The 18,259-nt window shown below is 34.6% G+C and overlaps 1 protein-coding gene across 1 annotated transcript in view; it reads right to left on the bottom strand.

Annotated features, from left to right (window-relative positions):
- Nucleotides 1-16,610, bottom strand: part of LOC115224570 (calsyntenin-1) — a 90,232-nt gene extending 73,622 nt beyond the window's left edge. Inside the window, exon 1 of the mRNA XM_029795495.2 lies at nucleotides 16,269-16,610. Within this exon, the coding sequence (XP_029651355.1) occupies nucleotides 16,269-16,368 (100 nt within the window). The 5' untranslated portion in view covers nucleotides 16,369-16,610. The remainder of the gene's footprint in view (nucleotides 1-16,268) is intronic.
- Nucleotides 16,611-18,259: the final 1,649 nt, after the last annotated feature.

Genomic DNA, 18,259 nt, shown 5'->3' with positions numbered 1-18,259 from the left:
CAAGCCCTGAACACCAAACACCTTGTTAGACGAGTGTCTTGTTTAACCAGCAGTCTTCAGGCTTGCATCATCCTGTGTCATTTTGTTTCACATTTTTTCTCACCCACCAAACTCATCGAGGCTTTGTTTGTTCCCACCTTTTCCTTCTTGTTTTGCTAATTTAAAAGCACGTTTTTTTTTTTGTTTTTTATTATTATTATTATTATTATTGCTTTAGTCATGAAGGAGGGGGCAGAGCTCCTGACCCTTTCCGGAACCTCCAAATCTAGAAGGAACATGAGAGGGAGGGAGGGAGGAAGGAAAGGAAGAAGGTATCTTTGAATCGGAAGCTCAACTTAAACACTTATATCATCATCATCGTTTAACGTCCGCTTTCCATGCTAGCATGGGTTGGACGATTTTGACTGAGGGTTGGCGAACCAGATGGCTGCACCAAAAAAAAAAAAAAGAAAAGAAAAATAAAGAAACAAAATAAATGGACTCTACTAAAGGCACCCAAGGGTAGCAGGTGGGGGTGTTAAACCAGGCAGCAGGTTGTCTATCAAACACATAGGCCATGGTTGGATTTGAACTCTGAACACAAAAAGCTGAAAGTAATATCGCAAAACGTTTAGTCCGATGGCTTAATGGTTCCACAAGACCACCATCCTGGGCTGGTGTACTTTATCGACCTCCACCCCAACAATGAGGAGAAAGAAAGGCAAAGTTGGTTACGATGGGATTTGAACTCGGCATGCAAAGTGGTGAAATATATACCATGAAATCCAATGGCTCAATTGTTCCGCAAGTCCACCATCCTCGGCTGGTGCACTTTAGAAACACCCTCCCTCTCCCCCATCCCTCCAGCCACAAACAAGGAGAATAAAAGGTAAAGTTGATTTCAGCGGGAATTGAACTCAGACCGCAAAACACTGGGAAAAATATGCCACAACACCCTTTGTCCAATGCCTTTGACAACACCAGTTCTCTATTTAGATAAAACTACGTCCTCTGTTACAAATCCTCGAATGCAGACACCTGGACGTTTGTCTGCTAAACCCTTTGTTGAGGATATTTTCTGACTTATTACAACCTTCTACATCGTTTCAATCAGGTCTTCAAAAATTATCAAGAATTTGTAGGAATTTAATAAAATTAATTTGTTCATTATTAAGAAGGTGATTCGAATGTAACAAAAAACAAATATATTTGTTGTGCAAGATTTTTTATGTGAAGTCATGTGTTGAAACAGATATTGTTATATTTCGGAATGGTCATTTTGCCATTTATTGGCTAAACTGACAAAATGACCATTCCGAAATATAACAAAAAACAAATATATTTTGGTATATTAAGATAATTTTTATAATACAAGACATACACAGTAATATAAAAGGCACACACACATACTTTATATATACATATATGTATATCCTAAGAAACTGTTCCAAACACCATCTTAATATAATACAGTTCTATAATTAAGAGATGAGGAATTATATACATTGACAGATATTTGTCTTCATCTTGTTTGTTGTTAACACAAAGTTTCGGCTGATATATCTTCCAGCCTTCAAGATATGAAAATATTAGATTTATAAGCCCTAAAATTCACTCCATAATTGACCTGAATAATAATGATAATAATAATAACATTGAAAGATACCTTAGGAATGAGAACCCAGGTTCGAAATTTCCCCAAGACACCTGATGAAGGCTGGAGGATATATTAGCTGAAATGTTGTATTAACAACAAACAAGATGAGGACAAATATCCGTCAAATGTAAATAACCATCTTAATATACATTTGTGCTCAGAGGTTCCAAACACCAGTTTAATATACCAATATTCATTTCTCTTTTCTCAAGCTTCGTTCCAAATACCATTGGAATAAAAATGACAGAAATGGCTTTAATGTAAATACAAACACTTTAGAATGGAACTGTGTATTAAGGAAGAGGATAATTTTACACAGCTGGTATCTAAAGAATTAGCTTTTTTTTTTTTTTTTGATGTTTAACTATCTAAAAGGACCTAAGATGATTTTTCAAGCTATTCTCATCACAAAGATGTTTATTTTTACATTTATACGACATTTCCAAACAACCTGCATCCAAAGAGTAGTAACTAACTGGCTTTCAACAATGTTAAGTGAAAGAGAAATAAATCTCAACCAGGATAGGAAGCTAGTCTTTCATAAACTGATGCTCACCAGAGGAACTGAACTCAGCAGAGAAAGCCAGTGAAACAATTTCAGTGCAGCTTATAGTAATAAACTACACACAATGTGTTACCTATTTACAGCCAGGTAGACTCAGCCGTAGGGAATTAAACTCTCTTGGCCACAGACACACTGCAGCATTACAGACAGCATCCAAAACTTCATTTTACTGCCAGATATTGATCTAACCAGCCATTTGTTGTGTGTTATGTTTGTTTTACACAGTTAATTCCAGTTCATTTAACTTTGTAAAACTCGTCTAATTAACATGTCAACCGTGCAGACAAGCAACACATGTTGGCAATTCTCCATTGGATATTTTTCTTCCAATTTCGGGTGGTTTACCATCCACTCTTTCACTCCAAAGACAAACGGATAATTTTGATCAGGAATCTACCCTGTTCTCTTTAGTTGGAGTTTATATGCTCTCCGACATCATTGTAAGCCGTAAGGCTTCATTTCCACACACGCCAGCTGAATTCAATTCGTCCCCAGTCGAAAGACGCCTGTTGTTATTATTATTATTATTATTATTTTTATTGTATTTTGTATTTATATTTGTGTAACATCGTCTGTTTTTCCGTCCTTGTTTTCGTATACATTCGATGCTTTCTTCCAAGTCTTCTATTGGTCTCTTTTTGCCGAACCGTTAAGTTACGGGGGCGTGAACACAGACACACGATGTTGGGGGGGGGGGACGAACACAGACACACAAACATATACATCCACATACATATATACGACGAGCTTCTTTCAGTTTCCATCTAACAAATCTACTCAAGACGCTTTGGTCGGCCCGAAGCTATAGTAGAAGATGCTTGCTCAAGGTGCCACGCAGTGGGACTGAACCCGGAACCACGTGGTTGGTAAGCAAGCTACTTACCACACAGCCACTCCTATACATATATATAGATATATATATATATAATATATATACAATATATAGACAGTGTTATATAATATAATTATATATATATATATATATATATATATATATATAAAAACATACACAACCTTTTTATTATGATCTACCCAATTGTAACAACTCAGCAATTATAGATAAATGCCAGGATCTAAACAGATACCTGTTCTTGCCTGTTCACACCTCCATTGTACGTGTATATATATATATATAATATATATATATCAACATAAATACACATACATATGTATGCACGTAGATGCTTTTAAAAGGAATTTTTAAAAGATAAGTACTAGGGACGATTTGTTCAACTAAATTGTTTTACGGCTGTGCCCCAGCATGGCCACAGTTCAATGAAAGAAATGCTAAATATATATATATATACATATACACATACATACACACACAGAAACAAAGAATAATCAGATACTGTATACCTGTGCCTGTATATTTAAACTAACACGTAGAATAGGTAACTAGGCATATACATACATACATACACACACACACACACACACACACACATATATATATAGTAGAGTAAGAAACAGGAAGTCCTTGGTATGGTACTATATATATATTTGAACAAATGAATAGAAATGGCTTTTCTGATCATTTTTCCCACTTTAATAATGAGATGTTTATAAGTTTATCTAATTATTAAAGTGGAAAAATTATCAGTAAGCCATTTCAGTTCATTATATCAAAGAAATATATATACATACAAACATATATATATATATTATATATATATATATATATATATATATATATATACATATATACATATACATGTGAGAGAGAGAGAGAGAGATGAAACAAAAATCTATAACTAATCTATATGATTATCTCCAATAAACTAATCAATGAAACTTATCTTAGAACAAATCCAGAATGTTCTTAATATATATATATATATATAGGGAGAGTTTACGAAAAAACAAAAGACGAAGACAGGTGGTGTACAAAACAAACAGATGTATTAGTATAATGCTTGCTCAGGAATAGAAAAAGTCTTTTACGTTTCGAGCCTACGCTCTTCTACAGAAAGGGGCATGGAAAAAAACAAGGAGAGAAAAAAAAATGTTTGTAGTGGCTAACGATCTCTATATATATATATATATATATATATATACACCAGTAATATAATAGGACATATTTCATCTCTTCATTGTTCAAACAGAAGAAATCCTGTGTTTATTTAAAAATCTTTTCGAAAAGGCATCAATGCTTTGGATTCCTACCATAATCGCTTCAAGAATTCTAAAGACAAACGCAGTTATTTACGTAGCCATCATCATCATCACTGTTGTATCAGAGAATGTGGCAGTGATAGCCAGAATGGTTAAACAGCAGACGAAAATAAATACCAGACGGTTGTTAATCTTTCTTTTACGGCTCTAATCCAAATCCCATGAAGTGTAGCTTAGCTTTACATTTGTCATTGTTTTAACGTCCATTTTTTCATGCTTGCATGTGTCAGACAGAATTGGTTGAAGTAGAGTATCTACAGCTGGATGCCCTTCCTGTCATCAACCCTCACCTGTTTCCAAATAAGGCAATGCTTTCGCCCCCTCCCTTTGACCAGACTGGTTTCCACTGAAGAAATGGAATCGAACAACACTGCTTGTATGACAGTGACACTCGTTTACAACTATTACGCAATATCAAGGCAAGGAGACAGTAATACATACACACACACACACACACACAGGTTTCTTTCAATTTCTGCCAGATTCTTTTCACTCGCAAGACCTTTTGTTAGCCTGAGGCTAGAAGACACTTGCCCAAGGTACCACAGAGTGGGGCTGAACTTGAAACAATGTGGTTGAGAAGTGAACTTCCAACCACACAGCCACATCTATACCTCTTCATTATGCATTGTAATAATAATAAGGCAGTGAGCTGGCAGAAATGTTAACATGCTGGGCAAAATGCGTAGTGGTATTTCATCTGTCTTCATGTTCTGAGTTCAAAATCCACCAAGGTCAACTTTGCCTTTCATCCTTTCAAGGTCGATAAATTAAGTACCAGTTGCATACTGGGATCGATCTAATTGAGTGGCCATCAACCCCCTCCCCCAAAATTTCAGGTCTTGTGCCTAGAGTAGAAAAGAATAATAATAATAATGCTAATTCCAAATTTTGACACAAGACTAGAACCTTTATGGGGTGGGGGCTAGTCAATGACATTAACCCCAGTACTTAACTGGTACACATTTCATCAACCCCCAAAAGGATGAAAGGAAGAGTCGACCTCAGCAGAATTCAAACGCAGAACATAAAGAACCAGACGAAATGGTTCTGATAATAATAATGGTTTCAAATTTTGGCACAAAGCCAGCAGTTTCAGGGGAAGAGGGGTACAGTCGATTATATCGACCCCAGTGTCCAACAGGTATTTATTTTAATGATCCCAAACGGATGAAAGGTAAAGGCAACCTCAGCAGAATTTGAACTCAGAACGTAATGACAAATGAAAACATGCTGAACATATTGCCCTGCGTGCTAACGGTTCTGCCAGCTTCCCACCTTAATAATAACCCTTTCTGCTAAAGGCACAAGGCCTGAAATTTGTGGGGAGGGGACTAGGCAGTTACATCGACCCCAGTGTTTCACTGGCACTTACTGCATTTTAACGTGTATAAGGAACCCTCTAATTTTGGGGGCTTAAAATTTGGAAAAAAAGGTTTTGTAAGGGAGTATAATATCCATGTGTAAGAAACACCCATATTTTTTTTTAACCTAATTTTCGACAAAAAAAGGGATCCTTATACACATTAAAATACGGTAATTTATTGACCTCTGAAAGGATGGATGAAAGATCAAGTCAACCTCAACAGAATTTGAACATGAAACAGACAAAAAGCTGCCAAGCATTTTGCCCAGCACTCTAACAACTCTGCCAGCTCGGCATCTTAATAATAATAATATACAACCATCATTGTTTAACCCCAAGCCAGTCCAGACCGAACAGACACATGATGAAAGGCAGACATGATCATCATGTTCTGTCTAACACCCACCCACCCATAAACAGTGCATCAAGAACTATATTTCCTTAAGTATCCTTCCTCAAGGTTTGATCTCAAAGAGTTTTGGCCACTAATACTAACAGTCTGCATTGCAACTTCATCTTAACTTGTAGCTGATGATGATGATGGTGGTTATTTGGCCCTTGGTCACTTCTGACCACTGTCCTTTTCTCCAGACAGTCGATTAAAGACTGCATCATTCAACCACGTCCTTTTTCTCATCCACTAATTCCGCTGCTATTTCCCAGCAAGCCAAGTGACCGTGTTGTGGTTCCCACGTCTTGTCAAAATACCAGTAATATCTTAGGATCGATAACTAAGAAACGATTTATATTTCTTTCTTTACCTTCCTTCCAATTAATATCCAAAATTCCATTTTTTGAAAAATTATTTGCGATTTCGCTTGATTTATTACGTTGGGTATCAGCAGCCATGGATGTGAAGATTTTATTAGTCAAAACCAAATGATTCCAAAGAGAAAACGAAATGAAAATAGAAGAAAAAAAACAATGTGCGTTGAAATATATACACACACAAATATATATGTATGTATGTATATTATATATGAGTATGTATGTATACATATAATGTATGTATACATATATATGTATGTATATATATATGTTATGTATATATATATGTATGTATAATATATATGTATGTATATATATATATGTATGTATAATATATATAGTATGTATATATATATATGTATGTATATATATATGTATGTATATATATAATGTATGTATATATATATATATGTATGTATATATATATGTATGTATATATATATGTATGTATATATATATTATATATATGTATATATTATGTATGTATATATATATGTATGTATATATATATATATATATATGTATATATATTGTATGTATATATATATATTATATATATATATATGTATATATATATGTATGTATATATATATATATATGTTATATATATTGTATGTATATATATATATATATAGTATGTATGTATGTATGTATATTATATGAGTGTGTGGTATATATATAGTGTGTGTGGATTGGAACCTAGCGCAGCCCCGCCCCCACCGCAGCTTACCAGTTTTCAGTCAAACCGTCCAACCCATGCAAGCATAAAAAAACGGACGTTAAATGATGATGTGTGTGTGTGTTTATATATGAGGCGGTGCTCCAGCAAGGCCGCAGTCAAATGACTGAAGCAAGTAAAAGAATAAGCGCGTGTGTGTGTATAGATAGATAGATACGTAGGTAGGTAGATAGATAGGTAGGTAGGTAGATAGAATGGTAGGTAGGTAGGTAGATAGGTAGATAGATAGGTAGATAGGTAGAATGGTAGGTAGATAGGTAGGTAGATAGATAGATAGATAGATAGGTAGGTAGATAGATAGGTAGGTAGATAGATAGGTAGGTAGATAGGTAGGTAGATAGATAGGTAGGTAGATAGATAGGTAGGTAGATAGATAGGTAGGTAGGTAGATAGATGACAAAATTCTTAGCTATACACCAAGTTCAAACTCTTCAAAAGATAAAAAAATTTGAACCATAAAATACACACACACACACACACAGACATATATACATATTCATGCACACACACGTGTGTGTGCATATGACAGAAACCTTAGCACCCGTGCGTACTAATTCTTCAAAAAGGTGATTTTTTATTCATGATATTCAAACACACACATATACATACACACATGTATACCCATACGTGTGTATGTAAACTTACATAGTAGGAGAACGATTACCACTTCCCACACAAAATTTCCACCATAACTACTAAGGTGTGAGATAAAACCGAGATGTTTAGCATTTCTGAGATGTGTGTGTGTGAGAGAGAGATTATCATCCTTTTATTATTGTTGTTGTTTCACATTATTCGAAGCCATATAGCTTTGCTATGTCTTCTTTCTAAATCCTACCTCGAACACCATCATCGCCATCTACCAAGGTTCTCTGTATATAAGTAGAGAGAGAGAGATGAAGACAGAGCTATGTAGCTAAGGCAGACAGAGAGAGAGCTGTGTGTGTGTGGAAGGAGAGAGAGAGAGATAGCTGATGAGAGATAGAGCTTTGTGTGGAGAAAGAGAGAGACAGACAGAGAGAGAGAGAAGTAAAAACAGAGAGAGAGCTGTGTGTGTGGAAGGAGAGAGAGAGAGAGAGAGAGAGCTGATGAGAGATAGAGCTTTGTGTGGAGAGAGAGAGAGAGAGAGAGAGAGAGAGCAGATGAGAGATAGAGAGAGCTGATGAGAGATAGAGCTTTGTGTGGAGAAAGAGAGAGACTAAGTGTGCAAGGCATCGATAGGTGTTAGGTGTTTCTCTTTTAACCTTGATGGAATTTTGCTCATCTCGCTTTCCTCCTCCTCCCCCCCCCCCCACCGCCAACCTGGCCTCTGCCATCATCATCATCATCAGCAAAGCCGACAGGATCTATAACATCGAAAGCATGACGATAATGAGTAGCAGCAGCAGCAGCCGCGGCAGCAGCAGCAGTAGAACTAGTAGCAGTAGCTTTATTCGCCACAAGGGCAACACAGACACAAACATTACAACACAATGCATCAGTGCGCGCGTATATGCATAAACACAATATATATACATACATACATTATAACAGGTGCGCGTATGTGTATATGTGTGTGTGTGCGTATAAACATATGTATGTTTGTGTATATGTGTGTATATGTGTGTGTGTGTGTGTGTGTGTTTGTTAGCACAAAGCTGTCTGAAATTATAATTGTCAAACATAACATCTAAGCCACAGATACATACATATATGTGTGTGTGTACATACATATGTGTGTGTGTGTACATACATATATGTGTGTGTGTGTACATACATATATGTGTGAGTGTGTACATACATATATGTGTGAGTGTGTACATACATATATGTGTGAGTGTACATACATATATGTGTGTGTGTACATACATATGTGTGTGTGTACATACATATGTGTGTGTGTACATACATATGTGTGTGTGTACATACATATATGTGTGTGTACATACATATATGTGTGTGTGTACATACATATATGGTGTGTGTACAACATATGTGTGTGTGTACATACATGTGTGTGTGTACATACATATATGTGTGTGTGTACATACATATATGTGTGTGTGTACATACATATATGTGTGTGTGTACATACATATATGTGTGTGTGTGTACATACATATATGTGTGTGTGTGTACATACATATATGTGTGTGTGTACATACATATATGTGAGTGTACATACATATATGTGTGTGTACATACATATATGTGTGTGTGTACATACATGTGTGTGTGTACATATATATATGTGTGTATATACATACATATGTGTGTGTGTACATACATATATGTGTGTACATACATATATGTGTGTACATACATATATGTGTGTACATACATATATGTGTGTGTACATATACATATGTGTGTGTACATATATATATGTGTGTATATACATATATGTGTGTGTACATACATATATGTGTGTGTGTACATACATATATGTGTGTGTACATACATATGTGTGTGTACATACATATGTGTGTGTACATATATATATGTGTGTATATACATATATGTGTGTGTACATACATATATGTGTGTGTGTACATACATATATGTGTGTGTACATACATATATGTGTGTGTGTACATACATATATGTGTGTGTGTACATACATATATGTGTGTGTGTACATACATATATGTGTGTGTGTACATACATATATGTGTGTGTGTACATACATATATGTGTGTGTGTACATACATATATGTGTGTACATACATATATGTGTGTGTACATACATATATGTGTGTGCACATACATATATGTGTGTACATACATATATGTGTGTGTACATACATATATGTGTGTGTACATACATATATGTGTGTGCACATACATATGTGTGTGTACATACATATATGTGTATTCGGGAGTGAGTGTGTATTTTCTCTCTTTATGTGTTGCTGCTGTTGTTGTTGTTATTGCTGTGTGTGTATGTGCGCGCGTGTGTAATGATCAAAAAAACGTTAAAATGTCAAATAATATAAAAAATAAAATCAATTATAAAAATCGATATACGTACAACCACCATAACTATATAATGAACGAAATATGCTTGTTCCTTTCATTTTTATCCTTCTTTCTTCGATTTTTTTTTTTACGTTTGCTGCGTTCAAATTAATTATATCTCAATAATTGGACAGATATAAAAAAAAAAAGTGAATAATAATAATAATAATAATATATTGATATAAGCAAAAAATAATTTTATTTTATTTATTTATATATTTATTTTTTCGATAGTACAATATTATTAATACCTGGAAATCCTTCTATAATGGCCTAATTTTATATAATTTCCGATGTGAATCTTGAATATCTGCAATATTATTTTTGTTGTTGCTGTTGGTGTAGCAATTATATTTTCCCTCTCTTTTTTCTATTATTATTATTATTATTATTGTTATACATTCATAATTTATAATAAATACAACGCCATTGCGATGATTTATTTATACCGAAACGAAAAGAAATGGATGTTATAGACCAACCAAGCTAAATCATTACACATGTAATACACACACAAACACACACACACATATGTTGAAAGGCAAAAACAAAAACAATTGCCCCAAAAATAAATTCTATTTCCAATCAGCATTGTTTTATGTGTGTGTACACACATCCGACCTTTACATATAATTTGAGGGGAAATAATGGATGATAGATGTGTGAAGGATTTGTTTTCAGTTAAGTACAAGATCAAATATTTAATATCCTGAGGGCAAAGAGAGAGAGAGATAAATATATAGTGTACTATATAACACTGTTGTCTAGATAAATAGTTATTTTATTGGCCTAGAAATGATAATAAAAAAAAAAATCAAGGCAAAACCCGTCAAGATTTGAACTCAGAATGCAGAGGAAACGAAAAAAAAACACCAAATATTCTGCTGCCACCCGCCCACCCAGATCTGTTTGTTTGTTCTTGTAGGCGAACTCTAGACTAAGCTCTACAGGTGGGACAAGCCCAGGGCAACGACCATCCCTTCCAAGGAAGTGAGTGCAATTCACAGACAAGTGCGTTATTTGAAGCAGCAACAACAGGTGCTTCAGTGCGCTGAAGTTAAACGGCTCTCATTTATTGGCCTTCCTACTACGCACACCGCATTTCGATCGGTCTATTCTTCCATCGTATTCAGGTGTCTCTTTTTTTTTTTTATTATTATTTCCAACGACATATATGCACACCTTAGGAAATGATTATACACACACACACACACACACACACGAGAAGACAGGGGTTTAAATATGCATCGTTTTTATAAAGGTCACACTTCCATTTATTTTTACAGGTTTGCAAATCGAATCAATAAATTTAATTGCTAACGTACAGAGGCACAAGGCCACACATTTTGAAGGAACTATATATATATATATATATATATATATAATATATATATATATATATAGCAATTCCTTTCTCGTCAAAGATGCATAAAAATCGATGCCTCAGTGTTTCAGTGATGCATTCTGTTTTCGAATCCTAGAGGTACAACAGGCAAGCTAGAATCTCCACCCTCGGCGAGGTTCGAACACGGAACGTAAAGGGACGCAACTAAATATCGCAAAGCGATTTCATCCGACGCTCTACCGTTTCTGCCGATTCCACTGCCTGACCCCGCTCCATCGAGTGCTTGGTACTTTATCGACTTTTTGGAAGAAGGAACGAAAAAAAAAAAAAGCAAGCGTCGATCTTGGCGACATTCCAACGCACAACATTAAAATATTAAACTGTGGCTGGTTTCCGTGCAATTAGGGCAGGAAAAAAAAATAATAAATGGCTTGAAAATGTTATTGCCGTTATACTAGGAGAAGAATTGATCTCAAAACCTTGTGATGCCTGGTTTGGAAGATTTATTCCAACAAATTCCATGACGTTGCGCACTTTGATACAAATACATTTGTGCGGATGTATATGCATACGTGCTGTGTGATCGTGTGTGTATATGAATATACATACACACATATATATATATATATATATATATATATATATATATATATATATATATTATATATATATATGTATATATATATGCGTGCGTGTATGAAATATGTATGCGTATTTACATTGTGTATGTGCATATTACATACATATATATATATATAACTGAATACCGTTCAGACAGGTAAAATCCGTGATGTATATATATAAATTAACACCACTATAATCGAACACCTAAAATCTGGCTTCCTAGTTAAAATGTCGCCGGGGATTAAGACTAAATTTCTTTTTATCTTACTTATAACTTTATTGATTACATTCGAACAGAATCGATAAAAAAAAAAAAAAGAAAAACAGCAGTAATAATGTTTAAGGTTCGATCTGATCGATCACATCTTATCAACACGCACCTTGAAATAAAAATTTGGTTCTTCTGAATCTGTGTTTTGCAGAGAAGAGATCATGAGAATAGAGGAGAATGTCTTTTGCTACCTGTAGGAATCGGTAGGAAATACAGAAACCATGAAAGGCTGATAAAATTACTCATTCCGCCCCGGACTTGTTTCGATTTATATTTTGCAATAAAAATGAACTTCAAACACAAGGGTTTCACGATCCTAAATTAAAATTGGCCCTTTAAGTCCGCTGTCACACACACACACACATACATGTGTACACATTATATACACACGTGCAAAATGCGTTTAGATACACACAAATATACACACACATTATATATATATAATATATATATATATATATATATATATATATATATATATATGTATATATATATGCGTGCGTGTATGAAATATGTATGCGTATTTACATTGTGTATGTGCATATTACATACATATATATATATAACTGAATACCGTTCAGACAGGTAAAATCCGTGATGTATATATATAAATTAACACCACTATAATCGAACACCTAAAATCTGGCTTCCTAGTTAAAATGTCGCCGGGGATTAAGACTAAATTTCTTTTTATCTTACTTATAACTTTATTGATTACATTCGAACAGAATCGATAAAAAAAAAAAAAAGAAAAACAGCAGTAATAATGTTTAAGGTTCGATCTGATCGATCACATCTTATCAACACGCACCTTGAAATAAAATATTTGGTTCTTCTGAATCTGTGTTTTGCAGAGAAGAGATCATGAGAATAGAGGAGAATGTCTTTTGCTACCTGTAGGAATCGGTAGGAAATACAGAAACCATGAAAGGCTGATAAAATTACTCATTCCGCCCCGGACTTGTTTCGATTTATATTTTGCAATAAAAATTGAACTTCAAACACAAGGGTTTCACGATCCTAAATTAAAATTGGCCCTTTAAGTCCGCTGTCACACACACACACACATACATGTGTACACATTATATACACACGTGCAAAATGCGTTTAGATACACACAAATATACACACACATTATATATATATATATATATATATATATATAGAAGCACAATCAAAAGACAAATTTGAATTTACGACTGCAGAAGCGAGGATTACCCAGAACAGAATTTAAATTGTAATTGAAGATAATAAAATTAATAAAAATAATTGTTTCCTAACCGTTTAACAGGAGGTTGGGGAAAATTAATCTTTTATTTAATGATTTCCGTTTAGAAATATCGAATTTAAAAAAAAAAAAAAATAGGAAACTTGCAAATTGATTAGCACCGAGGAAAAATTAAGAAATTTATTTGATCTCTCTCGATAATCGTTAAAAGATCAATTAATTGTAAATGCTTCTTGATACACATTCATATACATCATTTACCTGAAAAACTGTGTACATATGAGGGTATATATATATATATACATACACACACACCTGAGATGTCGATTGCATTTCACATCAAAATTTCCAACAAACATATTCGATTGTTGCTATACACACACACCTGATAATCGGTTTGCGCATACATATACATATATATATATACACACACAAATATATATATATATACACACATATATATATATATACACATATATATAGTGAGAAAGATGTATTCTCTCTAAGCCTGTTCGATCATACACACACGCTCATATATGTTCGTGCATGTAATGATGGTTGATAGTGTTTTACATGTATCTACGGAACACTTTATATATATATATATATATATATGTATATATATATAGAAGCACAATCAAAAGACAAATTTGAATTTACGACTGCAGAAGCGAGGATTACCCAGAACAGAATTTAAATTGTAATTGAAGATAATAAAATTAATAAAAATAATTGTTTCCTAACCGTTTAACAGGAGGTTGGGGAAAATTAATCTTTTATTTAATGATTTCCGTTTAGAAATATCGAATTTAAAAAAAAAAAAAATAGGAAACTTGCAAATTGATTAGCACCGAGGAAAAATTAAGAAATTTATTTGATCTCTCTCGATAATCGTTAAAAGATCAATTAATTGTAAATGCTTCTTGATACACATTCATATACATCATTTACCTGAAAAACTGTGTACATATGAGGGTATATATATATATATATATATACATACACACACACCTGAGATGTCGATTGCATTTCACATCAAAATTTCCAACAAACATATTCGATTGTTGCTATACACACACACCTGATAATCGGTTTGCGCATACATATACATATATATATATACACACACATATATATATATATACACACATATATATATATATATACACATATATATAGTGAGAAAGATGTATTCTCTCTAAGCCTGTTCGATCATACACACACGCTCATATATGTTCGTGCATGTAATGATGGTTGATAGTGTTTTACATGTATCTACGGAACACTTTATATATATATATTATATATTATATACACAAACATTATAGGTAGAAAATAACTGGGCATGCAATGATATTCGTATGATAGTTAAACTATACACACACATAACGAAACGACATTATATATAAAGATATATATATATATATATATGTATGTATAGGTATATGCAAATATAAAAGGTAGGATAAGGAATGAGGCCAAGCAGGTGAGAGAAGTGGACAAGCAAGACAAGAAAACAACGACCAGTAGCAACCACCTTGCAATGAAAGGCATCGTTCCACCATCGAGACTGACCAAAAAAGCCGTATTGCGACTTTACATTTACCATCTTAGTTTCATTTCTAGCATTTTTTTTCTCTCTCTCTCTCTCTGTGTTTTCGTCTGTCCCTTCCGAAGCCATTGGTCTCCTTTATTCTACAGAAGGGTCGACGACGAAAGGAGGAGACATTACATTTACAAATAAACACTACAGACACACACACTGTATATACATACATACATGTATGTATGTATATATACACACATATATAATATATGTATGTGTGTGTTCTGTGTTCGAGCGAAAATATCCATGGCTCTGTGTGTGTGTATATATTTAGGAAATCATGTCTTATATATACATATATAGGCGATAATGTCCATAGCTACGTATGCATATATTTGAATAATATACATACAAACATATACATACATATATATATGTGTGTATATATGGAGTATATATAATGGCCATCGATATAGTGTATACATTTATTAAAGACCATGATAAATAAACATATAGATTGTATGAAAGAAAATTATGCCGACAGTTAATTATCTATTCAGAGAAACAAATAAAAATGAATTTATTATTTTCATATCTCTCTTTTGAATTTTGTATTGATAAACAAAACATTAATTAGGAACATTAATTAATAATGGCATATAACAAACAACCGCAAATCTTTTTTCACTCTCACCCCAGCAACTAAAAAAAAACACAACCTCACCACAAAACACAGACAATATATATATATATATATATATATATATATATATATACATTATACACACAGACAACCACCTGATAAATCATGATTATTATATTATAAGGTAAAAAGCATGAAAATGAAAGAGGAAGAATTAGTTGTAAGACATTAAATATAGGTTCAATAGACGATTGAGGAATATATATACTATATACACACACATATATAGTGATATATATATATATATACGTACATAAATTACGGATATATGTTTATTTTAAATAAAAAAAAAAAGGCCAACTTACCTGAGATTGCATTAGTTAGCCCGCACAGGTGAATTATTATTGTCAACAATAGTCCGGCGGTGAGCAAGGAGACTTTTCTGGCCATTTTCCTAGTTTCCATTCATTCAAACACTTAAAGAGATATTTAACAGTGCTCTCTCTCGCTTCCACTCTTTCTCTCTCACTTTTTTCTTCTCTCCTCACAAAACTGATGAAGAAGAGGAAGAGAAAGAAGAAGAGACTCGGAAAAGAGACTGAACTACTATATGTTGTTCTTATGGAGGGGAGGGGGGGTTATTGTAGTTGGTGGCGGCGGCGGCGGCGGTGGTGGTCCTTTTTTTTTTTTTTTTTTTTTTTTTGTCACTTTTTGTCCAAACCGCTTGTCAACTAAAAAATCTTCCTTCCTTCCTTCCTTCCTTCGGAATATTGTTGTGAAGGAGAAGAAAGAATGAAAAAAAAAAAAAAATCACGTTGTATATATTTATCTGTTGTGTGTTTGTTTGTTTTTTGTTGTTTTTTTTTTTTTTAATAGACACTGAAGTCTCGCTGGTTCGAGCTGAGGGAGAGCTTCTAGAGGTTTGGCAAGTCAGTCAAAATGGCCGTTTATGATAATAAACACACGCACACACACACAGACATCGACGCGTATACACATACATGTCTCTCTAACCTACACATACACATACACACACACACTCGTGTACGGCGATAGAGACAGAGATATAAAACGGAGGGAGGGAAAGAGGAAGGGCGAAAAGGTAGAGAGACAGTGAGAGAGAGAGAGTGAAGCGGAGAGAGAGGGGGTGGTTGGTTTTTAGAATGACGTAAAGATCTTCCAACAAACCTCCCTCCGGTAAAGCAAAGCAAAGCAACGAAAAAATCAGCAGCAGCAGCGGCGGCAGCCAGCAACAGTGCAATAGTCACGGGCTGAGCTTTTAACAATGTCGTTGTGCCTCCACGTGGTGCCAGAAGGAGGGACTTAGACGTTTTAACGATTTAGAAAACAGACCGAGCACTTGATGTAAGGTGGAGGTTGGGGGAAAAACGGAAAGCAGGATTTAATTGTGCGGCGTTTAATAGCTGGAATTAACATCCCACTTGAAAACAGGAAAATATTAGATAACAGTTCTCAAGTACTTTTACCGCAAAATCTTAGCAGCAGAATAATTCTGAAAGTTGCAAAACTATAATTACGTAATTAACACCTTTTTATTAAAAATAAAATGAAAACCTAGTTTAATTTTTATTAATTTAGGCGCAGGCGTGGCTGTGTGGTAAGTAGCTTGCTTCGCAACCGCATATTTCTGGGTTTAACCCCCACTGCATGACGCTCTCGGCAAGTGTCTTCTGCAATAGCTATTTCTTTACTACCCACAAGGGGCTAAACACAGAGGGGACAAACAAGGACAGACAAACGGATTAAGTCGGTTACATCGACTCCACTGCGTAACTGGTACTTAATTTATCCATCCCGAAAGGATGAAAGGCAAAGTCGACCTCGGCGGAATTTGAACTCAGAACGTAGCGATGGGCGAGATACCTATTTCTTTACTACCTACAAGGGGCTAAACACAGAGGGGACAAACAAGGACAGACAAATGGATTAAGTCGATTACATCGCCCCCACTGCGTAACTGATACTTAATTTATCGACCCCGAAAGGATGAAAGGCAAAGTCGACCTCGGCGGAATTTGAACTCAGAACGTAGCGATGGGCGAGATACCTATTTCTTTACTACCCACAAGGGGCTAAACACAGAGGGGACAAACAAGGACAGACAAATGGATTAAGTCGATTACATCGACCGCACTGCGTAACTGGTACTTAATTTATCGACCCCGAAAGGATGAAAGGCAAAGTCGACCTCGGCGGAATTTGAACTCAGAACGTAGCGATGGGCGAGATACCTATTTCTTTACTACCCACAAGGGGCTAAACACAGAGGGGACAAACAAGGACAGACAAATGGATTAAGTCGATTACATCGCCCCCACTGCGTAACTGATACTTA

The sequence above is a fragment of the Octopus sinensis genome, linkage group LG25, assembly GCF_006345805.1.
Source record: "Octopus sinensis linkage group LG25, ASM634580v1, whole genome shotgun sequence".
In the NCBI taxonomy this organism is placed as follows: domain Eukaryota; kingdom Metazoa; phylum Mollusca; class Cephalopoda; order Octopoda; family Octopodidae; genus Octopus; species Octopus sinensis.
The sequence above is the reverse complement of the archived record's forward strand: the minus strand, read 5'-3'. Positions and strand labels throughout refer to the sequence as shown.